This window comes from Drechmeria coniospora, chromosome 03 (assembly GCF_001625195.1).
Source record: "Drechmeria coniospora strain ARSEF 6962 chromosome 03, whole genome shotgun sequence".
NCBI classification, from domain to species: Eukaryota; Fungi; Ascomycota; class Sordariomycetes; order Hypocreales; family Ophiocordycipitaceae; genus Drechmeria; species Drechmeria coniospora.
Genome location: NC_054391.1, coordinates 1,354,000 through 1,380,174, shown reverse-complemented (window position 1 = coordinate 1,380,174; position 26,175 = coordinate 1,354,000). Strand labels below are relative to the sequence as shown.

The 26,175-nt window shown below is 58.7% G+C and overlaps 8 protein-coding genes across 8 annotated transcripts; 3 read left to right on the top strand and 5 right to left on the bottom strand.

The window, feature by feature from the left end:
* Positions 1-1,770: 1,770 nt before the first annotated feature.
* On the top strand, positions 1,771-3,608 carry DCS_06246 (MFS quinate transporter; the record flags this gene model as incomplete). Its single annotated transcript, XM_040803537.1, has 2 exons — positions 1,771-2,048; positions 2,213-3,608. 2 exons carry the CDS (start codon positions 1,771-1,773, stop codon positions 3,606-3,608), a joined length of 1,674 nt encoding a protein of 557 aa, XP_040653641.1.
* A 519-nt stretch (positions 3,609-4,127) lies between these two features.
* On the bottom strand, positions 4,128-4,841 carry DCS_06245 (uncharacterized protein; the record flags this gene model as incomplete). Its single annotated transcript, XM_040803536.1, has 1 exon — positions 4,128-4,841. The coding sequence occupies one exon, from the start codon at positions 4,839-4,841 to the stop codon at positions 4,128-4,130; it is 714 nt and encodes a 237-aa protein (XP_040653640.1).
* Positions 4,842-5,776: 935 nt separating this feature from the next.
* Positions 5,777-7,333, bottom strand: DCS_06244 (D-amino-acid oxidase; the record flags this gene model as incomplete). Its single annotated transcript, XM_040803535.1, has 5 exons — positions 5,777-6,490; positions 6,554-6,657; positions 6,719-6,822; positions 6,897-7,034; positions 7,311-7,333. 5 exons carry the CDS (start codon positions 7,331-7,333, stop codon positions 5,777-5,779), a joined length of 1,083 nt encoding a protein of 360 aa, XP_040653639.1.
* A 714-nt stretch (positions 7,334-8,047) lies between these two features.
* On the top strand, positions 8,048-9,034 carry DCS_06243 (uncharacterized protein; the record flags this gene model as incomplete). Its single annotated transcript, XM_040803534.1, has 1 exon — positions 8,048-9,034. One exon carries the CDS (start codon positions 8,048-8,050, stop codon positions 9,032-9,034), a length of 987 nt encoding a protein of 328 aa, XP_040653638.1.
* A 4,052-nt stretch (positions 9,035-13,086) lies between these two features.
* DCS_06242 (uncharacterized protein) lies at positions 13,087-14,757 on the top strand (the record flags this gene model as incomplete). The annotated part of the gene is made up of 1 exon (XM_040803533.1): positions 13,087-14,757. The coding sequence occupies one exon, from the start codon at positions 13,087-13,089 to the stop codon at positions 14,755-14,757; it is 1,671 nt and encodes a 556-aa protein (XP_040653637.1).
* Positions 14,758-16,241: 1,484 nt separating this feature from the next.
* Positions 16,242-16,577, bottom strand: DCS_06241 (uncharacterized protein; the record flags this gene model as incomplete). Its single annotated transcript, XM_040803532.1, has 1 exon — positions 16,242-16,577. The coding sequence occupies one exon, from the start codon at positions 16,575-16,577 to the stop codon at positions 16,242-16,244; it is 336 nt and encodes a 111-aa protein (XP_040653636.1).
* Positions 16,578-16,685: 108 nt separating this feature from the next.
* DCS_06240 (uncharacterized protein) lies at positions 16,686-18,171 on the bottom strand (the record flags this gene model as incomplete). Its single annotated transcript, XM_040803531.1, has 3 exons — positions 16,686-17,549; positions 17,603-17,754; positions 18,006-18,171. 3 exons carry the CDS (start codon positions 18,169-18,171, stop codon positions 16,686-16,688), a joined length of 1,182 nt encoding a protein of 393 aa, XP_040653635.1.
* Positions 18,172-23,392: 5,221 nt separating this feature from the next.
* DCS_06239 (uncharacterized protein) lies at positions 23,393-26,067 on the bottom strand (the record flags this gene model as incomplete). Its single annotated transcript, XM_040803530.1, has 2 exons — positions 23,393-25,806; positions 25,860-26,067. The coding sequence occupies 2 exons, from the start codon at positions 26,065-26,067 to the stop codon at positions 23,393-23,395; spliced, it is 2,622 nt and encodes an 873-aa protein (XP_040653634.1).
* Positions 26,068-26,175: the final 108 nt, after the last annotated feature.

Here is a 26,175-nt window from a genome sequence, read left to right as displayed (position 1 = left end):
AAGAGCCACGGCGTACGAACAGTTTGTGCACAGGCGCATGTACAATTTACCACTGCACGTATTACCTGCAATTATCTCCCCGGCATCGGCCAAAAAAACAGCCGATGTGGAGGTGCGGAGGTAATCAAGTACAAAGTGCAGGGGATGGCATGCCTGCCTCATCAAGCTGGAGCTCCACGACGACCGCGTTTTGCCAACCAACCTTTGTGCGTACAGTACCTGTACTCCGTACGGAATACCGTATTTGTAGTTGTACACAAACAAGTGCAGCAAGTTTACGGAGTGCAAGTACTGTAATCTATGAGTACCAACCAGTACGTCCACACCTACTTACAGTAGTTGCACCTACTTGCAGTACTTGCACCTACTTACTGTACTTGCACCTACTTACTGTACAACTACTGTACAGTACTTGCAAGTACTGTAGACCAAAGTGTACCATCAACAACTAATAATCCGCACTCGTACTCCGTACTTATATGTACTTAACACGATGTACTGTACTTACTTACAAGTAGGTATTACTTACATCAAGTACAGTACAGTACAAGTGCCGGTAGCCACCACTAGGAACCAGAGTTGGTGTTCTGACAACTACTCGCACGTACTTACTACTTTAGTACCTACTTACCTAGTAGATACCCGTACGCAACTGGCAGTCCCATGGAGTCCTCTCTCAAGTACATGCGTGCAAGTACCATTACGAATCTTCGAGCACGAGCACGACAAAAGGATGCGCAACGGGCTCCTGCTCGGCCGTCCATGTTTGATATGTATCTTCCGTACACCTTCTGTACAGTATTGGTGCTTCCACTATTGGAGCATACTGTTGTTACTTGCTTGTTGGAGCGCCCGTGTCAGTCCTCGCATTACCATCGATCGGCACCGTTGGGGGCCGGGGGCCTCGTCGTTTCGCGTGACCGGCCGGCCGGGCGAGCACGGCGGCAGGGGGGGCCGAGCATGCTCGACGCTCCCACATCCATCCATCCACCTTACACCATGCTCAACCATCATCACCCATGGATCATGGTCCATCCACGATTCATCCATTTGTCCACCCATCCATCCATGTCATCTCGGTCCGCCACCCCGGTCTTGCGATCATGCAAACAATGTCGGAGCATGCCTGTCCGAGTCCGCCTGACGACCTTGGCTGCAAGTCATCATCACAAAGTTCAATCCCATCGCGTCCCCGCAAACCAACTTCGAGGCCGCTTGCGTTTTGCCGGGTGGGCTTTCGTCCATGCCAGCACGAACGAGCAGACGGCCGTCCGGCCAACATGTACGAGTTGAAACTTTGCTGATGCATACTTCCGAGGCTACTCGTACCTCGTCGTAACCTCGACGGAGAAAGGCAGGAGCAGGCGGGAGTACTTGCCGCCGCCGCCACCCACCACCAACCGGAGAAGGAGCGCCGGGAACCTCCTGCCCGCCGTCCTCGTGCATGTACAAGATGCCTGCCAGGTCCTCCCTCCCCACCGGTTGCTCTCCGTCTTGACTTCTTCCACCCCGCTCCCCCTCCCCCGACTTCTCCATCCTCCCCATTCTTTCCATCCTCCTCCCTCCCTGCTCAGTGTGGGCCTCGTGTTGTTGAACCTCGCGTTCGGGCACTCGTAAGCGGTACGAGGACGAGCATCGTATATAAGTAGTGGCGCGGCCCACTGGGAGCGACGAGCTTCAAATTCATCCGTCCTTCACCGCACAGCACACGTCAGCGAACGCCCACGGAGACGACGACGCAGACAGCAGGCTCAGCCGACGTTGCCCACCATGGCCGGCGCCGTCAAGAAACCCGTCAACATCTTCCGCCTCAAGGACCTCGGCGAGCCCCAAGGCGTCTTCAACTGGCGCCTCTGGTTCGCCGTCATCTCCTTCGCCCTGCTCGGGGCCGCCCGCGGTATCGATGAGGGCCTCATCTCGGGGGCCTTCAACTCGCCCGACTTCAAGAACCAGATCGACTACAGCTCCTACTCGAGCACCGAACAGGCCAACATCAAGGCGAACATCTCGGCCATGGTCCAGATCGGTTCCGTCGGAGGTGCCCTCTTGTGCGTACTTGCACGAACCAACTCTCTCCTCCGCTCCCTCCGCTCCCTCCGCCCCTCGCCGCCCCTCCCTCTACCGGTGGGTTACCGCTGGTGGTGGCGAGGAGGTGTGAGGCCGCACGCTGCATGTCCCCCAACGGAAGCGAACTGACCCGTCTCGTCGACAGTGCCTTCATGGTGTGTGATCGGATCGGCCGAATAATGGCCACCCGCGTCCTCTGCGCCCTCTGGGTTCTCGGCATCGCCATCTTCATGGCCGGCGGCGTCAACGGAAACCTCGGCGCCATCTACGCCGGCCGCTTCATCGCCGGCCTCGGCGTCGGACAGACGCCCGTCGTCGGTCCCATCTACATCGCCGAAGTCGCTCCTGCCTCCATCCGAGGCCTCTGCACCTGCTTCTTCACTGGAGCCGTCTACATCGGCATCGTCCTCGCCTACTTCACCAACTACGGCTGCGCCCTCCACCTTGACCCCGACAGCCACAACCGTTGGCTCGTGCCGACGAGCCTGCACATCATGATGGCCGGCATCATCTTCATCCTCACCTTCTTCCAGTTCGAGTCTCCCCGCTTCCTCGTGAAGCAGGGCAGGTCCGAGCAGGCCACAAAGGTCATGGCCCACCTGCGGCACCTCGACCCCGACAGCGAATACGTCGTCGGCGAGATCGCCGCCATCCAGGCCGCCCTCGACCACGAGCTCGAGGCCACCAGGGGCGTCGGCTGGGCCGGCAAGCTCAAGGAGATGTTCCTCGACAAGAGCAACCTCTACCGCGTCTACCTCGCCTCCACCGTCCAGCTCTTGTCGCAGTGGTCCGGCGCCGGCTCCATCACCCTCTACGCGCCCGATCTCTTCGAGATCCTCGGCATCTCCGGCTCCGAGGAGGGCCTGCTCGTCACCGCCGTCTTCGGTATCGTCAAGCTGGTCGCCGCCCTCGTCTGCGCTCTCTTCCTCGTCGACGTCATCGGCCGCAAGCGCGCTCTGCTTACGGGCATCACCCTGCAGGCGATATCCATGATCTACGTCGCCGGCTTCCTGACGGCCGTCCCTCAGCTCGGCGTCGAGGACGATTATGTCCTGTCGGCTCCCCAAAAGGCCGCCAGCCGAGGCGCCGTCGCCATGATTTACGTCTCCGGCTGCGGTTGGGCCCTTGGCTGGAACTCGATGCAATACCTCCTGACGGCCGAGCTGTTCCCCCTTCGGATCCGCGCCCTCGCCACCTCCTGGGCCATGACGCTGCACTTTGCCAACCAGTACGGCAACTCACGCGCCGTCCCCAACATGCTGCTGCCCTTGTCGCAGGGCGGCATCTCGCCCTCGGGCACCTTTTGGTGCTTCGCCGTCGTCACCATCCTCGGCGGTTTCTGGGTCTGGTTCTCGGTCCCGGAAACCAGCGGCCGCTCCCTCGAGAATATGGATCGCCTCTTCGACTTGCCCTGGTACAGGATCGGTCTCTACGGAAACCGGGATGCCGAAGAGAAGGACATGGCATACGACGAGAAGAAGCGGGTGATGGAGGAGAGCCACGGAAGGGAGGAGCACATCGAGAGGGTCGAAAAGGTCTAAGGACGATTCTCTTTTTTTTTTGGCGCTATTTCAGTATTACAACGTCTGCAACTCTTCTCCTTTTTTTGGGCACTGTTTTGCATTAAGACAACCAACTATGGTAAATTCAAAAAGACGTGACGATTCTCGTTCATGAACCCCGCAAAGAAGATGCGACCGTCGGCAAAATGGCGTCTATGCAGCCGGGTTCCTGGGCAGCCAGTTGTCCTTGAACATGGATGGTTCAACTTTGGATTGCTCACCATCCCAGTCAACATGATTCCTCGGCATCTCGCGCTGAGCTCGCGCTGATCTTTTCATGTACGTCGATTTCTAGGACGAGCCTTCTCAGAAATCCGCCTGATCTCGCCGCGAACCCTTGTTCCTGCCACTTCATGTCACTGGTCGCAGGTTCATGGTCGCTGGGTTTTGGTCCTTGGAAAGTTTCGATGCTTCATTCTTCAGCCGCGCCTTCGGCCGGATCTCCGGGGGTCTCTGAACATGCCGTCCATGTTCGTGTTGGAGAATGAGTCATCACCTCTATGCACGTTTCGACGATGAAGAGCGTGAGGTGTCATTTTGGGAGCGTGACGTATCCTGAGATGGCGGATTTTGGTGCGTATCGACCAGCTCCTGCGTCGGGCGTGGCCGTATGCTCACACTACTTCTCGGTCTGCCCGTGCCGATCGGCGGCTGCTGTAGTCGCTGCTGCTCTTGCTCCAGTGCGATGATATTCATCAGGGTCGCAAAGTCCGGTCCAGCAGCTTCATACATCCGGTTGAAGTCGGGATCCTGCATGTCTTCCATGTCATCTCTGTATATGGATTCGGTCGGCTCGTTGCACCAGATTTCCCAGGCAGAGAGCGATTCTCTCGGAAAACCGTACGAGATTTCCTGGCGTTGCTGTGGTGCTTCATCGCGGTCAGAAGCAGGAGGTGGAGGATAAGGGTGCAAGAAGTGAGGCGCGACGTCTCCCGGAGCAACATCTGCTGAAAGAGTGGGCGACGGGGGGAGACTATCTTGATTCCAGCATTGGCTCAAAGGCGAGGGGTGTTTTGGCTTGTAATCGGTCGCCTTCGTGGCCCGAGCCCTTGCTCTCGCCGCCTTTGAACCCGACTTTCTCGATCGTTGCGGCGTTCCTGGTTCGGTTGAACGCGGCGGCGGATGTGGAATCGGAAGATGGTCATCGCGTTGCCCCTGCTCGGCCCGTTGTTGCATCCCGGCATCAGTCTCCGCTTCGTCTTCGTGCGCCATATCGGTTTCTTGCTGCTGTGTATCCAAGCTAGACGGATGAATTGTCTGTCACTCGCCTTCGGAAAGGTTGCAGGTATGCCTGTTCGATTGCGGAAGTTGTCCACTCCAATACATACATACGCGCTGGAGCTGTGCGGATGTCGCATCGGCAAATCATTCATGCACGAATATTGAACAAGAAGCCAAGTTTCAAATGTCGTGTGACAGTGAATCGTCCTTTTATATCAAGGAATCGGGAGAGTGCATTGTATGTGGGTTGTGAGTCAAGGATGTAGGCCTGTGCCAGACTCGATTTTAAGCTCTCGCGATGCCGTTCCAGGCAGGCATCCCTTTTCGTCCGAATCATGGTTCCGCAGAATCATCTGGAAGACTTTTGCGTCACTAGCATGATCCAAGGGGTTCGCTCATCGACGTCTAGCGGCGTTCATACGACCGCGGCTTCCTGGCAGACACACAGTCAGCGACTTTGGCTTGCACTGCGAGTGATTGTCAGGGCCACGGGGATACAAACACGCGCCGGTGCAGGCCGATTCGTGTTAATTGATCAACGTCGATGTCCTATCCCGCTTCGCGTCGGCACTCGATGCGAGTACTGGTGTGATGAGAACAAGGATCAATCGAATCTGCTGGCAGCGGGTGTAGGTGTAAGAATCACTGCCGCAGCACTGGCCAGAAGGTGACTGTGCTACATGCAAGCAACCCAGAACCACAGACGCGACGGCAAACAATCAGTACAAGAAGGCAGGACTAGAACAGCTTGACGAATACATGACGGCACCTCCTTTGATATTTCAACAACGAAATATGGATACACGTACACGGATGTATCCAAATCTCGGTAGCAACGAGGGGGGGGTAGCTGGTAATATCCAAGGGACGAGTGGAAGGGGAAAGGGAGAGGGGGGATCGTCAGTCGATTCAACCCTAGACTGCCGCTAGAGCTTGGCGCGGGTCCCCAGAGCTTCATCGACGAGGCGGGCGGCATGCTGGGCGCAGCCGTAGGAGGATTGGTATCCGGCTCCGCCGTGACCGTAGTTGTGCACGACCGGGACGCCCTCGATGCGGTCCGCCTCGACTCGAGCGCCACCCTCTCGAACGGGTCGCAAGCCGACGCCGTGCCTCACGACGTCGAGGTGCTCGATCCCCCGTCCGTCTGTCAGCTGCGGGCACAGCTCGACGGCCCGCTTCATGATCCGGACGGCCAGGTTTGGGTCGACCTGCGACTCCCAGTTCCCCTTCTGGTACGAACCGCCGAGGATGGTGCCTCCGCCGGCGGCCCTCGTCATGATGTAGCAGGCCTCTTCGTCACCGTCGTCGGTGCCGGAGATGTCCATCATCTTGCCGGCTTCGTTTCGGACGAGGACTATCTGGCCTCGGGCCGGCACGACCGTCTTGTCCTCAACGCCGCCGAGGGTTGACGCCATGAGGCCGGTGCAGTTGACGACGAGATCCACTCTGCTCGCCGGGTGAATTCCGGGTGCAGCGGCGCCGGCGATGTGATCGAGGACGACCCGCTTGAATACGACACCGTTCTCGAGGCATCGCGACACGAGCCACGGCAGGTAGATGGCGGTGTTGATGCAGACTGAGGTGAAGACGTTGGCAAAGTCGACGTCGGGGCCGAGTTGTTCCTTGGGAAGAGGCCGGAACTGCATGGGTGCCATGGGCGTGAGCGCCGACTAGAATGTTGCAGCAGCGTCAACTCGACTCACGTTGGGAACAAGGTCCTTGAACCACGGATTTGGGGACACGAGTTCCGCGAACCAGTCGGCCGTCGTCGAGCCGGCATCCTTGGACCGGCTGTGAATCTCACACTCTTCCATCGGGTCGACGAAGTCAGCGGAATGGTAGATGCAAGACACTACCAGCTAGCGCACCTTGAAAGTGCACGCCGGCTTCGGGGTGGTGCTGCGCAAGATGCTGTAGGGGACCCCAGGTGTTCCTATCCCAGTCGGCGGCGGCGGTGCCCCGGAGGGAAACGCTGGGATCAGCTGTCAGCAACGGTGACAAAATGGCCCTCCAGCCTGTAGGCGAGGGCACTTTCATCGGACGCACGGCATGTAATTAGCTCCAGCCCATGGTGAAGCGTACTCGATGTCGTAATCGCCGGGCATGTGCTTCGCGACGACGACGATGCTATACCGCGTGTTCTTGGACAACAGAAATGCCGTCGTCAACCCGGCGACTCCAGCCCTGTTTGCCGCCAGCGGCTGTTAGTAGCTACTTTGTGCGAAACGATGACGGCACCGGTTGACTCGCCCGACGACGACTATGTTCCTTCTCTCTGACTCCATGGTCAATACTTTGGTCGACGGATATCGTGAGAGCCGAGCAGGACGCCGGTGGGGTTGGCTCGGCTTGGGGTAATATATGTACAGTATACTGTACGGAGTACCCAGCGCTACTGGCAGAAAGTGTGGCCGGATATGTACACAAGTACTGTACAGTACAGCCAGGTACCCTCCTTACCTTGGGCTGTCGGCGACGCCCATTGCGGGATTTTGCCAAGGCTGAACCGACATCGCCGTCGGGGGTCTGTACTAGATTCATCCCTCGTCAGCACATCACATCGGTACCAGCATATATTAATTCGTTCCATCTCGCTCACGTAGCAGCCGGACCCTGATCCCTGGTACTCAAATCTCATCGCCAGAGCATTTCTTTTGTTATGTTTCTTGGAAAGTATTCTTCATTCATGCTCGTACTCGGTTTGCCGGCACACATCAGTGCATTGCATCTCGTCCTTTGTGTACCTAGCAGCGGCACACATGAGTTATAGCCGAGGCCCCTCAGGGGACCGTCTTACCATGGTAACTTTCCCCCCCCGTCCGACAAGACGGCAGGGACGCGTACACACACATACACATTCGGGCGTGGTCCCCGGAGGTTGGCCGGCCAATGTCATGTTGGAGCTCTGTTGGGTTTCATGCATGAGCTCCGAGCCTAAGGAACGGCTGCAATGATGCCCTTGTGCTACCCGAAATTCTGGTATTAATTGGAGAGCATCATACGATGATTGAAGCAGAGGTGGGATGGGGTTTGCACCCTCCTGCTGATTCATAAAGCGCCGGTGACCGGTCCCCGATGACGAGTCGCCGTTCGCCTCCTGAGCTGTTACGGCAAGTTCCACGAACGGTGCCGGAATCGGTTGACCTTTTGCGTCTCTCGGTCCTTTGCACGCACCAGAAATACTCGTCTTCTTCGGCATGGCGTCCATGAATAACGTATTTGCGGCCTACAGGGAGCGGCTCGCAGTGCTGGAGTCGAGCGGGAACCGGTTCGCCAAGGGGATCGCCTGGGTCGCGGGGGAGCTCGTGCCGGTGCACAAGGCGCGCATGCCGCTCCTCGACCAAGGATTCCTGCACAGCGATCTCACATACGACGTGGCCTCGGTGTGGGACGGACGCCTGTTCCGTTTCGACGACCACATGAGCCGTCTCCGTGCCGGTTGCGACAAGCTCCGACTGACGATGCCCTTGCCGGCCGAGGAGATTCAGGACATCATCGTCGACATGGTCGGTCGGAGCGGGATCAGGGACGGCCTCGTCGACATCATCGTCACCCGTGGCATGAGGGGCGTCCGCGAGGCCAAGGCAGAGGAGATGGTCAGCAACCTCTACTTGTTCGTCGTGCCGTACGTGTGGGTCATGCAGCCGGAGATGCAGTACGTCGGCGGCAGCGCCATCGTCGCGCGAACGGTGAGGCGCGTTCCGCCGGGAGCCATGGACCCGGTGGTCAAGAACCTCCAGTGGGGAGACCTGGTGCGGAGCATGTTCGAGGCCCGGGACAGGGGTGCCCTGTACGCCTTCCTGACGGATGGGGATGCCAACTTGACCGAGGGCGCCGGCTTCAACATTGTGCTGGTCAAGGACGGCATCCTGCACACGGCCGATCGTGGCGTCCTGGAGGGGATTACGCGCGAGACCGTCTTCGGCGTGGCCAAGGCTCACGGCATCGACGTTCGCCGCGAGGCGGTGCCGGTGGAGCTGGCCTACGACTGCGACGAAATCTTCCTGACGACGACGGCGGGCGGCATCATGCCCGTGACGGTGCTCGACGGCAAGCCGGTGAACGGCGGCCTTGTCGGCCCCGTCAGCAAGAAGATGTGGGACGAGTACTGGAAGCTGCACTCGGACGCGGCCATGACAATCGAGGTCGACTACTCGAATGTCGATGACGGAGCCGGTGCGTGACCAAGCTCAAGAATCCGGGCGGGCTATTCACGCTAGGATTGCACCGTTTGGCACCCACCGAGACGGTATCGGGCACGGCGTCGTCGATGGAAACGAGGGCGGAAGGTGTCATGCTCGTAAGCAGCGGGTTGGCAGGGTTCAGGTACGAGTGGATGTTGAACGTGAGCAGGCGGATGTCGATGCTCAATTGAAGAGTTTTGCTCAAGTGATGCATGCGGGGGTTCACAGCGCTGGAGCACCGAGTCATCTCTTGCCGGCAATACAGTAATACGTGGCCGATGACAGGGAAGGTGCGTGCGGTGCACATGAAGATGTGTGTACTGTACTGTTAATTGCTGCACGTGTACTCCGTAAGTAAGTCGCATATTACTCAAGTAGTGCATGAAAACAATGATTGGCCAGCTACGGAGTACTTGCAGAATACTTGTGCTTGTACGTAAGTACAGTACTATCACGAGTAATACAACCACTTACTCCGTATTCCTACAGGACTCCGTACATGTGCTTCGTACTCCGTGCTAAGTCCAGTACCTACAGTATATGCCCAGCAATACTTGCAAGTACTCCGTACATGTACTGTAGTTGCACATTGGAGGTGTACAGCGCACCCCAACTACTGGCATGGATGAAACCACATGTAATGCGCCTTCCGCACTGTACTTCTGCATGCTTCATAGAGTGCCAGGCACAGTTCTTGTACATGTACGCCATGGAACCATAATGAATGGGATGGCAAGAGAGCACAGACACCATGTCCAACATATCAACACCTGACCGTACCTGTCTTAACGCCGTACAGATTGATACATGTGCGCACGCGTGCACCTTCCAGCGTTTGGCCGTTTTGGTGCCCGTGCAGAGTCCAAGTATGTAAGGACTTGTGAACACTCGGAGCCTTGTGAAATATAGTTGAGCATTACAGTAAATGGCGAGGGCGTCCAGTGGCCCACAATCGGCCGACATGAGCATGACAGACAGTTGAGTACGTATTACGAGATAATACATTGCGGAACACGAAGCTACAGGTGCTGTACGGAGTACGGAGTAGGTGTACTCGTTCGAGTGCACGCACTACATGTACATGTACACCTAACTACATCCAAGCATGCAAGTATACCTACTATAATACGGGGAGTGCAGCTACAAACTAAGTATAATACAAGTATTCGCTAATAGTAGCAGTCCAACGTACATGTACTTGTACGAGTACTGCACTTGCATGTGGATGCATTCACTCGTGAGGAGCACTCCGTACACAACTATTACCTGCGCAATTACGGATTACAGATACAGTACTGTAGGTATGTACAGTACTTGCACATGTACATGTACAAGTAGGGTGATACTGCACTTACATGTACTTTCAGTTCTCCGTAGTACGGAGTGAACGAACTCTGAGAGCATGCATGTACTCCGTACATACAGGAATAATTACAGTACTTAGTTGTGTCGTTGTACGGAGTATTACTCCGTAAGGATAGTATTGCCAGCCTGGCATGTGGGGCCAGCCGATCTAGAATAAACCTACGATGACAGCAAGCACTTAAATCACACTGAATTCAGTATTACACCTCCATGTACATGTACATGTAAGTAAGTAAGTACACTGCACTTGCGCAGGGCAACGACGTGCAAGTACTAATACGAGTACAATTACAGTATGCGTACAGTATACTCGCAAGTATGTGGACGTGCTTGCGTTTGGCTCCTCACGAGTAGGTAATACCTGCATGCTGCCTCTCACGAATTAAACATCGCATGCACTGACCGGCATCGGCGTATTTTGCTCGGTACGCGCCGCCGGCAACCCCCTGCCGCCTGTCAACGTCAACGTCACCCGTCAGTACTAACGCGCAGCCATCCCTCGAATACCTAGTACCCTACCGTACGTCCCCCGCACTCTCGGCACCATCATTCCACGAATCCGCCAGCCAGTCGCGGATTTCTCAGGTTCCCGTACCGGCGGCGAGGAGATGATGAAGGGATGGTGTCAGGCATTCGTACCTGCTCGATAGCATCAGTATCATGTACGCCAGCACGCGCGCGCGAGGTAATACTGTAGACTGCCCAGTCGATCAAGGAAAAGAGGCGCAGCAACGCAGTAGGTCCACTTGGGGAATAAGCGATGCACGGTACGTACCTGCTCGGTACCTGGCGTATCCCTGGGATGCCTGTCACTAGAAAATCAGGCCAGGGTAATAATACGAACAGTCCTTGCAAGTGCATTTAAGTACACGTACAGTACGGAGTACTTACGGTATGCTTCGCATCGGACAAATACTTGCGTCCGGGATGGTCGTTAATACCCAAGACTTCGAACGAGGATGGTTGAGCGCACTGGGCATTACATATACCTGCTTGGAGTCAACTTCATGCGAGTTGACACTCCCTCGTATTTGTGCACGAAGCATATTTGTACGAGCACGCGTAATGTACGTGCACAACTACACCTAGAGGCTATTATGTGGTACGGAGTGCCATGTACAAGTAGGTGCTGCAGAATGCTTTACTTTACTGTATAGGTGCTGCAGGATGCTACTACTAGGTATGTAGTACCTTAGTACCTAGGTAGGTAGAGTACTGTAGAATGCTAGGCGGTAGGTTCAGTAAAATGCTAATAGGTACTAGGTACTATTACTGTAGGTACCTAGTAGGTAAAGTGAATGCCAGGAGGTAGGTACTCCGTACTGCAGAGTAGAATGCTACGCAAGTAAGTACCAAGGTACGACTCCGTACCTACTGCACAGTAGTAGGTAATTACAGTAAAATGCGAGGTAGGCACAGTAGAATGCTAGGAGACCTTGTCGCCTGCTCCACTCCGTTCTTGCATGGACGGTTGGTGCGCGAGAACCATCTCGAATTCTAGAAACTCGGCCTCGCACCTAAGCATGTACCTCCAAGCATGCACTACTTCCTCCACCCAAGTACGTTGTATGAGCAAGACGGAGGGGCGCCGGTTGCCCTTGCATGCCCCGGCAAGCAACCCTTTGTTCGGGCCCGTACGGAGTACTTGTATGCCTGCTGGTTCCCTCTCCCTTTTGTGCTTGTTTCTGTACACAGTGTGCTAAGGGGTTGCTCCCTAGGTAATTAGTTGTATTACTTGCTTAGTTGCTCGGGCAGCTGCCGCAAGCCCCGCTGTACAGCAATCCTCGCTACAGATAAGGGTTCTTGCCCGTATTAGCGTATGCAGCGCACACGTAAGTACTAGGTACTCTATACTAGCGCTCGCGTATGAGTGTAGGTAAAAGTACATGTACTCCGTACATACTTAGTACTGTACTCCGTCCGCGAACGTTGCTAAGATAGGCGCGAGCCGAGAAGAGGCTTAGCACGATACTACAGTAAATGCAACCACACGACCAGCCCCTGCCCATCAGAGCCGGCCCCATAATAACACACAGCACTCGTTCCGATGTACAACTACTGTACTCCGTACCAACCAGCACGTTTACTGTACTCCATGCACCGCCTCGTACCGCTGCTCGACAACGTGGCGCTGGCTCGGAGACCACTCCACATCTGCCCTAGACACTGCTTTTCACCCTCGTCTTTCCCTCTCCACGCTTTGCCCAACTTCTCTCCATCATGCGTCATTCGCTTGGCGTTGAAAGAAACGCATCCGGAATTGGACCGTCAGTCTGATGCTCACGAGCCGACTCTGACCTCGTCGTGGCATGCCGGTATATGAATCCTTCCGCCCCTATACGCTTGCCACCGCGAGCTTTCCTATCCTATCAAGGACGAGGGCGAGGGATTGAACGTCGTTCCTTTGGTCTCGGGACGAAAGAAGCGGACGACTTCTCGATCCTGCCGGCCTCGCAATCGGCGACGCCCGGTCGACGTGCAATACTGTGCGCGTGCAGATCGACATATCCCAGCTGAGGGGGGGGGCATCAAACGTCACCCTCTCGACGGAGAAGCCAACGGTCGAGCTTGCCGTCATCCAACCGGCAGCTGACTTCAGCCGATTCGTCCGTTCGAGGAGCCGGGCAGAGGTTGCCGCCGACGTGGCAAGCTAGCCAGACGAGGGGTGCACCGGCACGAGCTCCAAGATGATCTGGATCAGACGGCGGCTCGTCGTCGTCGCCGTCGCCGTCTCCATCCTCTTCCTTATCCTCGCCTCCCAGGATGGTCCCCGGACGACGGCGCGCCAGTACATGACCAAGGTCGCCAACGTCGTCCAGAAGGAAAAGTCGGAGGAGGCCAAGGCGGCGGAGGCCAAGGCGGCCCAGGAGCGTGCCCGACGTCCGGTCCGTTATCGACCCAACCCGACCTGGTCACCTCCCCCCATCAAGGATCCCTTCCCGGCGCTGCAGACGCAGGCGCCGCCTCCGGTGCCGGTTTGGAACTTGCCCAAGGCCGGCCTGCACGAGGCCTACGGGCTCTCGTACCCTCCCCCGCTTTTCATCGGCTTCACCCGCTCCTGGCCCGTCCTGCTGCAGGCCGTCGTCTCCTACATCACCGCCGGCTGGCCGGCCGAGCAGATCTACGTCGTCGAGAACACGGGCGTCGGCAAGGCCAACGAGCAGGGGAAGCTCTCGCTGCAGAACCCGCTCTACCTGAACCACGAGCAGCTTCACAAGCTCGGCGTCAACCTCATCCGCACGCCCGTCCTCCTGAACTTTGCCCAGCTGCAGAATTTCTACCTCCACCTCGCGCACGAGAACACGTGGCCGTTTTACTTTTGGTCTCACATGGACGTGCTCGTCCTCTCGTACGAGGACGGACTCGAAGATGTCACGCCGGAGGCCGGTCACGCGGGCTACAAGACGGTATACGAGCTGTGCCTGACGGCGCTGCAGCTCGCCATCCGCCACGGCGAGCGCTGGGCCAACAAGTTCTTCGCCTACGACCACCTGGCGCTCGTCAACCGCGAGGCCTACGACGAGGTCGGTGGCTGGGACACGTTCATCCCCTTTTACATGAACGACTGCGACATGCACTCGCGTCTGCTCATGCACAACTGGACCCAGACGGAAGCCAAGGCGGGCATCATCACCGACGTGAGCACCGTCCTCGACGACCTCGTCGCCTTGTACCGCAGGCCCGAGGTGGAGCCGGCATTTACCGATCCGAACCCGCCGCCGCCACCGCCGAAGGCGCCTGCGCCGGTGGTCAATACCGTCGAGGACGATGCCGAGGACGGTGACGAGGACGGTGACGAAGACGGCGACGAGGACAAGACTGGGAACAAGATGATTAAGAGGACGGCGAAGGAAGGGGAAATGGACAAGGGTAAGGCTGAGGATGGCAAGGAGGGAGGGGCGGAGGACAATGCGGCGAAGACGGCGAAGACGGAGAAGGCGGCGAAGACGGAGAAGGCGGAAAAGACGGAGAAGACGGAGAAGACGGAGAAGACGGAGAAGACGGAGAAGACGGAGAAGGGAGAGACGTGGAACGGGGTGAATAAGGGAGGCACTGAGATCAGGGGCAACGAGACGGAAGCGCGCGCGTACTGGACCAAGCTGCGCGACACGGCCGATCGCATGTTCCACTACAAGCACGGCGAGCGCGGTCGCAACACCTGGCAGCTCGGCCAGCAGGGCGGTCGCGGCGAACCCTATTACTATCCTTCGCGCGGCTTCGCCGAGGCCATCGAGGTGCTGACCGAGGCCGGGCGCGAGGTCTTCCGCCGCAAATGGGGCCATCGCGACTGCGACCTGTTGACGGGCACGCGCCTGAAGTTGGAGGACCAGTGGCTCGTCGAAAAGGACTGGGAGTGAACCGGCCTGGCGGATGGCGGGTTCGTGCGCATTTCTTGGCAACTTGTTAAGCGGTCTGGGTCGATCTCGTATCGTGTAAAAATCAGGGAACGAGAGTGGGATTGCCTAGAAACGAAGCGATCAAGGGCCGGGGTGGGCCATGCACATCAATCATATTATATTGACCACGGCGTCTATTCTCACCGTCAAGGCCCGGCCAAGGAAGAACCTTGTCCGATCTCTTGCTCGACTGGTGATGTATTCCTTAGCTTTTAATCTTGGTCGTCATCGCCGCGCGTGTGCGTACATTGCGGTCGTGCTCGTGCATGCATACATACATGCCTGTATGAAGATGATGACACTCTAGCCGTGCCGGCCGAGAAATTGGGGGGGGGGGTCGATCGGGACGGGTGAGTGTGTGTATGGGCCGATCGCCGGGCTGCCCGCCCCCCCCGTCTGCCCACACTGGTTTGAGATGAACCGCCGAAGTGGGCGGGGCACGGAACGGTGCCGGCGGCCCACGGACCACGGACCACGGCAATTCCGTGCACGTACACTTACTTGGAGTCAATGCCCTCGTCGCATAGTCGTTTCGGAAACGGCAACCGTTCATGGCACCGGCCAGACCAGCCGATGGCCGAGATAGCGGTGGGGTCTCGGGGAAGCCGACGATGCCACGCCGCATGCATACATGTATTCTGTATCTGTGTCGTGTACCATTTTCCAGGGAACAAAGATCACGGGCTTGTGATGGGTGTCGTCGGTGCGGGAGGGATGAGGTTGACCAACAAGTACGGGCATTGCGCGAACGATGACTGGCTTATGCGGCATCGTGCGCCCGTTGGGCATGGGGCTTTCGTGACGAGGCTGCGACGGAAATTAGAATCAAACGTTGAGACAGATGAATGGCACAGGGGAATGACAAACAAGTAGCACTCACTGTAAAAGTAGGCGACTGGGATCCCTGAATGGGCCGACTCGGCGGAGGAGCAGTCGCAAGCAGCAGTCCGGCTGGCGGTCATGGCGCCCCTGATGCAAGCATTCGCTCTTCGGCCAATCGGCATCGATATAGTTTCACAAGCAGTCAAGTAGGTACTTTGGTTGTTCAGCACGGGGCACGGAGACCCCAATACGTAGTAGGTATACACTATTTAGTTGCAGGGACTCCGTATGCTTGTACCTGCTCTACCCAAAGTAGCTGTGGCTATGAAATGCGCGTCAAGGTACAATATATGTACGCCTGTGCGGCGATGCCCATGGCCCGCGATGACCTATACCAAGGGGTCATGGTTATATAGTACTCGATATCCGTATATGTATGCGCACATGCAGCCTGCGGCATGTGTCACTCCCGTTCCAGTCTTCCGCATCGGGTCGGCCATGCTTGCGCACGCTCCTCGACGCGTCCCGACTGCCATGTGCAACATGCGAATTTCCTTCCCAATGCAAATGAGCCTAGCGATGAAACACAAAGAGGTATCTCAAACGGACGGAAGTCTGCCGCGCTAGAGGCGAAAGACGATGACAACGATGGTGAGGGATGATGAGGATGATGACGGATGATGAATGGTGAGAATGGTGAGGATGATGGGGATGGTGAGGATGGTGAGGATGGTGAGGATGGTGAGGATGATGACGATGATGACGATGACGATGATGATGATTATGACGATAATGATGATGGCGACGACGACTATGACAAGAGTATTGATGGTTGTTGCCTTGGAGTTTTGTGGTATCTTGATAAAGCGAAATGATGGCAACGATGATGTATTTGAAGGCGAAAAGGAAAACCCCGGGGCTCCTGGAAGGGAACCGATGCTATTGTATCGCTTGACCATGACGAAGAAAGTGGCGGGGATCCGTGTCGCGGACGCGGCACCAGCGCCTCGTCCAACGCCGGACCAGCCGACGGCGAGGAGATTGGGATGCGAGGAGAGGGTGCGAAATCATTTCTGATCGTGGCCGTGGTGGCTGTGGTGGTGGTGGTGGTGGTGATAGGACTTGGCGCTCCCGTCCTTGCGGTGCCTCCTGGTGCGCTCGCGGCCGCGTCGCTCCTCGCACTGGTCGTCGTCGCTGCTCGCGGCGCTGCTGCTGAGCCGGCTGCGCTCCTCTTCGTACCAGGCGCTCAGCGGCTTGCCGCCAAAAGTCAGGTCGTCATCATCGATGATGGTGGGCTGGACCCAAGCATGGGCGTCGAGCTCGAGCTCTCGGGCTGACGTGTCGAGGGCGCAGAGATCGGGCAAGAGGTAGTAGGTAGCTTCCGACTTGGGCGACATGGTGGCGGTTGCTTCGCTCACGTCGTGGGTTTCCTTGGCCGTTGGACGTGTTTGGTGCGTCTTGCCGACGACGGTTTTGGAGCTGGAGGCGGTGTTGGCGTTGGTGTCGGCTTTGGTGTCGGTCGTCTTGGTCGACTTGGTCGACGAGATGGGTTGAGACCTGCTCGTGTCCTTGCGGTTCCGGCCTGCCAGTTTCGATCCTCTGTCCGGCTGGGTCGCGTGGAAGAGGAGGGGGAAGAAGGCAGAAGAAGGGTGTCGACGAGGAAGGGTGTCGACGAGGGGACGAGGGGATGAGGGGAGTTGTGAGGAGGGTGATGTTGGCAGAGAGTCAGACTGGATCCTGTCCAAGTTCTGTTCGTATGTGCACGGCTGTGGTGGAGCTGCAGGTTGATGTTCGGTGCAGGCAGAGGTGAGGGGAAAGAGGAGGAGGAGGGAGCAGGAGGGCGAGGTGGAGGGAGAGCTCGACGAAGTTATATTAGTTCCCGGGACAGCTGGATCGAGGCCGCGATGGCGAGGCGATCGAGTGACTCGGTGCTAGCGATGTAAGAGTCAAGCCTGAGGCGCCAAAGGTCTTCGGTGGCGCTGACGGCGCTGCCGGGACCAGCTGAGGGGACGTGGCCCCACCGGATCCCAGAGTGTTGGGACAGTGCAGTGGAACAGTGGGACGGCCGTCGATCGGTGGGGGGCCTGGCGGGGACCCTGGCGTTTGCCGACCTTTGAGTACCTTTGGGGGCCTTGTCTTGGGGACGCGCGGATGGCGGTCTCGGTTTGATGGCCACGCGGTTCGAGCGCAGGCAAGTTGGGCCGCCGTGTCGGCAGCTTGTTCACCTGCTCGGAGCCGCGCGGATGGATTGGATTGATGATGGGGAACGGCGCCCGATGCATGCATGCACGCACGAGCGAGCGCAGGAAGAGGGAGTCTGCGGCAACGAGGTACGAGTGCCGCACAAAGGTCTGTCCACGGCACGTCCGTCTGCCTACCGCACGCACTTGGGTCCGTCTGCAGTGCGTCGGTACCGTCAGCAGTCAGCTTGCAGCACGCGGACAGAGGCACAGGTCCTCGGCCGCCTGCCTCTGAAGCTGCCTGCTTCCGCCGTAGCTTGGTGCCTGTACCGGTGCTCCGTTCTCGATCCCCTTGGCGTCCTGGCAACTTCATGCGTACTGTAGCTTACTGTAGCTTAGGGCGCCGCTTCGGAGGCTCAGGAGCTCAGCTGGCTTCCTACCTCGTCCAAGTACCGACGCGACGGGAGAGTGCCATGGTCAGCCACGGACCCGACGAGGCACGACCGACGAGGGCAATCATGGCCTCTTGGCGGCGTGGCGGAAGCGTACGGTCTGTCGGATCACCGATTACAGTTTGACGCATGAATTTCAAGTCCGACAAGTTGGTGTACCGCCTCGGCCGCCTCACGCCTCGGACGCCTCGCGGACCAAAGCGGCGGCGGGGGAGACGGTGAAGGGACAGCGTGGGACGGCGACGTCGCACAGTGCTCGAGGCCAGCCGCCAGCCGCCAGAGAGAGCTTATCGTGGCATGTGGGGTCCTTGCACTGTTGCGCCGTCGTCGAGGCGGGGTGGTGCTTTCCCTGGAGTCGAGAGTGGGTCCGATCCGTCGACTCCCCCGCTGGAAGCGGAAGGCCCGACGGCTTGGCACGCGCTCGTGCTGGACAATGACTGGAGGGAAGTACGAGACGGCGATTATGCACTGTGCGAGGTAGGCCTCATCCGTATCGATGGAGGAAAGACCATTGCACGTAGTCGTCCGAGCGGACAGAGGACTTGGATGGCAGGCGCGAACAAGGCGACCAAGGACTTGCTCGCCTAGCAGGTAGGAAGGAACGGCAAGGAACGGCAACGTTGACTCATGCGCATGTGGCTGCCGAGCACGTACCGTAGCAGGTAGGTAGGTACCCTCTTAGGTAGGAGCACTTGCCTGCGCCCCAAGGTCCCAAGGTCGCTCGCCACATGTGCGGCCAACCAACGGCGGCGGCGACTAGCAGCTTCCAGAAAGGGTTCCCGTCGCCTTCTCGTACCACTGGTACAGATGCTGACAGGTATCCGCGGTCGGTCGACGCCCGGTACGTGCAGGTGCTGAACATGCAGGTAGGGCAGGCACAGTGCACGTAGGTAGTTGCAGTACATGCCGACGTAGCATGCTGCCTTCCATCCGGTCCCTCGTCACCGAGGCCAGCATATTGGGCGCCATCTGGTTGGGCGGGTGAGCGGAGGTTTTCAACGCCAGCAGCCTCGCCTTCCCGACGCTGCGCGGCGCCGATGCAAGCACGCGTCCATGAATCATCGAGCTCATGTCTCGGTGTATCCATGATTCCCGGGCGCTGGACGGGACGGACCTGACCTGCTGCTCATCCTCCGGCGCTGTCTTGGACGCCTGCCCACCTGCGCGCCTGCCTGCTGCCCCTACCCCTAGTCCGGCGCGGCACATGAACATGGTTGCGCCGACGGCCTCGCTCGATGACGTTCCGTTCTCGCCCGTCGAGGCACGGGCTATCATCATGGGTCATCATCATCTCCTCTCCGTCCGCTCTCCGACTCCTCCCTCGACGCCACCGAGCTTCCCGTCCGGGCTTGGTTTTGACGACCACCACCACCACCACCACGAGGCGGCAAGCGCCCGGGACGCGTCGGCGTCTCGTCAGGTTCCCCTTCTGGTCACGATGCCTTCACCAACGTGCCTCCATCCCGCCGCGTCGCCGGTCGTCGAGGACGGACGGGTGGGTGGACCTTGGTTGGCGCCGCGGGGAGACGACGACGAGGAGAAGCGGGGCGGCGAGCCAGCAGTCAGTCAGTCTCGGACTGGCCCCTCGCTGGTGCCTGTCGCCGCGCGCTGTCGGCGGCAGCATGCGGCGTGACGTGACCGTCGTCGGCCGCGGACTGCCTGGACCTCTCTGGGCCTCGAACAGTCGTGCCGTACAGAGTAGGTGGTGCTCCCATGCATGTGCAAGCGGCCGCCAGCTAGCTCAGGACGCAGGGGACGCAGGTGCTCGCCGTCCGCCGCTGCCAGCACTAGTCCATGTAGCTACGAATCTAATACCCCGGTGCCTGCGTCGATGGCTACGAGCCATTGCTACCAAACGGGCAAGAAGCTATCATTACTCGACGCACGCTGCGCGGAACCCATGCTTCGAGCACTCGACTGGTCCGTCCCAACGGACGCTGGCCACCCGAAAGCTTATCGCCATCGGGCCAGTGCGGCGAAGGCGCCTGGCGAGCGTTCGCACTGTCCCGCCCCGTGGCTGCCTTTGCCTGTCCATGTCATGACATGTCCTCGGGGAAGCCACTCGGGGACCAAGGCCCCCACCATCCCTTCCGAACAGGGAACGCCCCCGGTGACTCGTCCTCGTCCTCGGGATCGCGGGCTGGCTGGCAGGTACCGGCCAGGTACATGTCATCTTGCCATACGCCTCGCCCCCTCCGTCTGGACATGCGTACTCGACAGAAAGTCGGTCACCTTGCTCACCGACAAAAAACGGCTAGGGACCCGTCGGCTCCGACGCAGCACTCTCCGTGGCAGCAGCTGTAGCACATGCATGTGCCTGCTCTGTCGGAAGAGCACGGTGCAAGCACCAGGAACCGCACTCGCCTCCCCGCCAGGCCGACAGCCTTGGTGGAGGCAAAAAAGAGTCATGGCCATCCAAGGAACTTGCACGAGCTTCTCGCAGCCGCAAGCTGGCCGGCACGCACTCCGTACTTGCCACTGCTTTCGATTGCATGGCCATGCGTCATCTGTTGGCTCGATGATCCGAGCAACCACCAGCCGCTGCCGTCTTTCGCCACGTCGAGACGATGGCCCGGTCGGCTCGTCCGGAACGTGTGAATCAGTCCCCTCCGTCCTGCCAACTCATGCGTTGCAATGGCATGTGGACCAAGCCGTTGTTGTATCTCGCCAATCTCCTCTCCCTCTCGTACGTCCCGACCGGCCGGGTTTCCTTGTGCGGGGCGTGGGGACCGAGTTACCAGAACGGTGGATGGCGAGGCGATGTCTAGGCTTGATCGACGACCACTTTTCGAACCACCTACCGCCACCGAAATCATGCGCCCGCATTCCTGTCCGAATCGGCCAAAAAGTCAGTTGGCCACATCCACGTCCATGGTAATTACGTGTTCGTTGCTTTGCATCGAAACTCAATGACCCTGCTCGCTGCTACGCTACAACCGGCGCCCTGCTGGGCCCTTCTCCTGGCCAGCCCGCGGCTGCTGCTGTTGCTGCTGCTGCTGCTGCTGCTGCTGCGCGGTGACGCGACCAGCGGCACACTGCCTAGTAGCGACCTAGCAGCCGTAGGGTGTTGGCACTAATGGTCGTCGTCGTGCTTCTTCCCGCCTTCTCGTCCTGCCAGGTAGCGCTGTGCTGTCCGCCGTCGGGGTCCTGTGACGGGAGGAGGATACGGAAATGGTGGGGAGCTCCGGTGGGGTACGGCGAGCTACAGCAAGCTACGGCGGCTACGGCGATGACAGCGACAGCGGTGACTACGGCGAGCTACGTCGAGCTACAGCGAGCTACTGTCACTACAGGTGGAAGTTGCTTGCGTGCCTGGGTGCTAGCTTGCCTGTCTGCTTTGGTCCAAGTGCGCAACGACAACTGTACACGTCGCTTTGCGACCGTGTCCCTTTCCCCATCGGCTCTAGTCATCTCCAGTCTTCTGGTAATACTGGCCACAGCCAACCGCCACCAGCCCCGAGCAAGCCGCTGCGAGCGAGGCGCCTGCGTGGGAAGAGGCTCGAGAGGAGCGCTTGCAGCCTCGCCCTGCGAATGGCAGCCACGTTCCATTCCGCCAATTGGTCAGGCCATGGCATCGATCTTGCCTAGATCTCAACTATCGTAATGTTAACTTTGCATCATCGCCATGCTCGTACGCAATAGGCTGGCGTTGAATTGGACGAGCTGGAGCCCTGAGCTGGAGCCCGTAACACTTGACTGTCCTGTCGTGCAGATTGTGCCGTGCGACGTACGCCGTTCGTAGGGGCACACAAACAGGAGTCTCACGCTGTACCCTGCGAGCCGACAATTGCTGTACAGAGCACGTACTCCGAGGCACCTGTAGCACCGGAGCCGCCATTAGGTGCAAGTATAATAACAGAGTACGGAGTACGGAGTAATACTGTAGTCGCGCTGTAATTGCCTTGTACGAATGCGAATCGGGAGCCCGCTGTCGACGACCCGCCAGCCACGGACGAACAGGCAGAAAACCCCGCTACTGCCAGCTAACCCCCCGCTACTGCCAGCTACTGCCAGCTACTGCTAGGCGCCCGTCGTAGGCGCCCCCCAGAAGGTAAGTTTAAATAATTACACCCGCTATGCAAAGGCAGTTTGCAGCAGTCAATGCAAGGCTGGCCTAGCCCGGTCGGCCATCCTAGCGTCCCCCATTCATCGGTCGTGTCCAACTGCAGTCCTGCACTTCTTTGCCATCAAGTCACTCCGCTCCCGCCGCAGCGAACCGCCCAATATCGACATGGAACGATTGGCAGAGGTAGCGACAATCGGCCGAAATCGATGCCGCTGTTGAAAGTGCCTGTACACCGTCAAAGAATGGCCCTCCATCGCCGCTCAATGAGAGAATGGGTCTGCGAGATGGGAAGAAATAGGATGCAATGTTGGACAAAAGAGGAACGGACGAATAGTGCCGTCGCTCAGCACGGGCGGCCCGTGTTTCCATCATAGGCACATGTATGTCGCCGAAGAATGGTACGCTTGGCTCGGCACACTGTCCTGTTTCTATTCCGCATAATACTTGGTTGGCCTTCCTGACTCCTGAAAGACTGAACCGCCTTTTCTGTCACCCTCCCGCGGCACATGACCTACCTCCCGGCGACCCTTAGCACCCCAATGATGTCATGGTTGAAATTCGCGCCAGTCCCAACAAAGTCGCGTCCTGACGATGGACAATGATAGAATAACCCAACCCATCACCATGTCCATGTGATATCTCCCGTACGCCTTTTGGTGGGATTCAAATCGATGGGGAAACATATCGCATCGACCCTTTTTCACACCGAGCCGCCGCCAGGTTTTCGCATGCGCTTGAACCTTGTCCAGGAGGCAGCTGCCGGCCTACCCTGTATCGATCCCTTGCGATGCGGCCAAGAACCCCCCGCTCCACAGCTTGAGCAGCTTCATGCAATACATGTAGGAGTTCGTACGCGTCCAAAGTGACCTCTCGATCCTGAGCCTTTTCATTATCTCACCGAAAGGCAAAAGCTCGCCACTTCGGCATTCTTGTTTTTTTTTTGTTGGCTATTCTCTATTGTTTACTGCCTCCCCCCCATCTGGCCAGCTCCCGAAGAAACCAAGGCGAACTGACTGCACTTGTCCCGGTCCAAATTCAAATCCTTCCATCCGCTCAAGTCTTGGTGCCGTCCGCCATCACTTCTTCTGTCGAGCCGAGCTTCGCGTCACGCGGCCTCGTCCGGGTGTCCCGTTCGTCGACGTGCCCAGCGCAGCGGTTACGCCGCCGGAATGCTGCTTCGCCGCGCCGGCCGAGGCCCGCGTAGGCCTCGCCATGCCCGTCTTCCCTTGCGTCGTCTTCGCCTTCGCCTCCTTGCTCGCCCCTCTGCCTCTCTTGGCCTTTGGTTGATGGTCCGAGACCAACGGCTCCTTCCAGCCGACATTCTTTCCACCCTTAGCAGTCGCCGACTTCTCTTCGGACCCGTCACCCCCCGCCTCTTCCAACGCCTGCCTTGCCAAGACTTCGGTCGGATACATCGCAGCACCTCTATTGTTGCGTGTGTTCGTCCGCGTCTGCAAGACCACGTCCTGCCCCTTTCTCACCCCTTGCTTGATGCCGGTCGCGCGCCCATTCTTCCTCGACCCCGTTCCCGCCTTGGCCGGCCCTGAGATCGACGGCTTGGGCCCAGACGTCTGCTGGTGCTGCAGCCGCGATGAGCGCCGCGTCGCCGCCGCCTCCGGCTTCTCCGATTCGGCGCCGTTGCTGCCCGTCTCTTGTGTCCTCGCCTGCGTCTGCCGCTCTCTCTCCGTCGACTTGTCATCTGAATCGTGCGGACCCGGCAGCTTCTGCCTCTTTGCCTCGCCGACCACGTCGGCGGTCCCAGCCCGCTTCTGTGGGCTCTCCGTGTTTGGGTTCTTGGCACCAAGCGGCTGTCGCTTCCCAGGGGCCGCCATCGGAGACCCCGTCTCCGTCGTCGATGACTTCCTCGGCCTCGAACGCTTGATGAAATCGCGCATGTAATCGCGACCGAGGCTATCGCTGTCGTCGTCGTAGGGCAACGATGGGGTGACGGGGAACTTCGAGGCATGTTCGACCGGCAGCTTAAACCGCACAAAGATCCTGTCGTCCGCCTGCGTCACCACCACTCTCGCCTCACCGTCGCAGCTGTCTGCGGCCATCCTTGCGAGCAGGTCCACCGAGCTCTGCGGAGTGGGAATCGACGTCTGCGCTCCGCCAAAGATGTCAAGGTTCCGTCGCATGTCCACACTAAAGCACTTGTCGGTCGTCGTCGTCCTCGCCATTTTCTGGGACGCAGGTGGAGCGCGGCCAGTCATCTTGGCCCACGATATCGCGGGCGTCACCATCTCACCCAAGGCCACGTCCGGGGAGCTGGACGTTTGGGGAGTGTGAAATCCTTCCTTCTTGGCGACCGAATCCTTGACGACGCCAGCGCTTTCCTGACCCGGACGCGGAACGAGGGGCGAGGAGGCGGCGGAAGGGCTGATGTCGACAAACAGTTTGTTGCTGAACGACAGTTTCTGCGGTGATGTCGATTTCCTCGGGGCCGCATGGCTCCTCCATCGGCGCCGGACCAAGGGCTCGCTTTTTCTCCGACTCGCCTTGTTCATTCCGCTGGCTCGGCAGGAAATGCGAAGGGGCGAGTGAACGGGGGCAGGAGAGTTAAAGGTCGAGGAGATGTGTCCGAAATCGAAAGAGTCGCAGGGGCTTGCGTCGATGCCGTCGATGCCGTCGATGGCTGACGGTAGCTGCTGCGGCGTCGTCAGCGGTCCCGGCCGCGCTCCGTGCTGGGCCGAAAGCGCCAAGTGGGGAGTCGATGCCTCTGTTGTCGGGCTCCGTCGCGGCGGCGTCGGCTCGACAGGTCGACCGAGCGAGCTGGGAACCGACACAAAGGGCGAAGAAGGTGCCGAGAGGTCCCCCCTTCCATGACCAGTGCTGATTTTGACCGGCCATGGCATCAACGCGGGCGTGTTCGGAGCGGAACTCGAGGGCACCGGCAGTCTCCGAATGGGGGACGTTGTCGCGAGCCCCGGCAAAGTCGCCGCCTCGACCAAGGGTGTCGATGGAGGCGAAGCCGATTTGGTCGGCGACGAGGCGACCTGCGGGCTCGAGGCCGGCAAGAGGCGCACCATGGTCTCGCTCAACCTACGAGCCTTGATGGGACTTGTCGGCAGAGGCTCCCGCTTCGTCGGAGACTTCGTGTCGCATGGCGATGAATGGGGCCTCGTCAGGGACGGAGAGCCTTCTGGCTCTGTCACATCTCCGATTTCCGACAGTCCAGGTGCTCCAAGGCGAGCAACCGGCACGCGCGGGTCTTGGCAAAGCCCCTCGAGGTTGGCCGATATTTCTGCGATGGCGGCCGCTCGTATGTCGATGACGGGATGTTCCTGCCGATTCGACTTCATCAGAATCGGCCAGATAATGTCGTAGCTGCGCAGGCGGTAACCGCCGATGATTCCATCCTCTTCGATTCGAAAGTGAGAATCAATTCTGCGCTTGGAGGGAATGCATTGTGTCGGGATTTCTCGCAGTCGATCGATTTCTTGGGCGAAACCCTTTGGCGAGCCAGCCAAGACGGCATTGGCAAGGTCGACTGTCAAGCTGTTAGCGGAGGCCATGCCGATGTTGGCAGGAGAGTCCGAGTACCTTTGGCGCCCAGGATGGCACACATCATCGCGGCCTCCGAGATGGGCCAGCTCGAGAACTGGCCGTCACCTTGTGCGGGTGCCGAGGAATCAAGCCGTTGGCGCTTGCTTGCCGGCAGTTCGCACTCCGCCTCCTGTCCTTCTCGCAGCGCCTGATGCATGGATCTGGTAATCATGCGATAGCGAAACGGAAAGCCAATCTTCTTCATGATGGTGCGAATCGAAGGCCTGTCAGGCAGCCGGCAGGGAACTTCGACTCGGGTCCAAGCGGGGCGGCGAAATAATGGGTTGCTCAGCAGAAAGGCTTTGCACCAAGA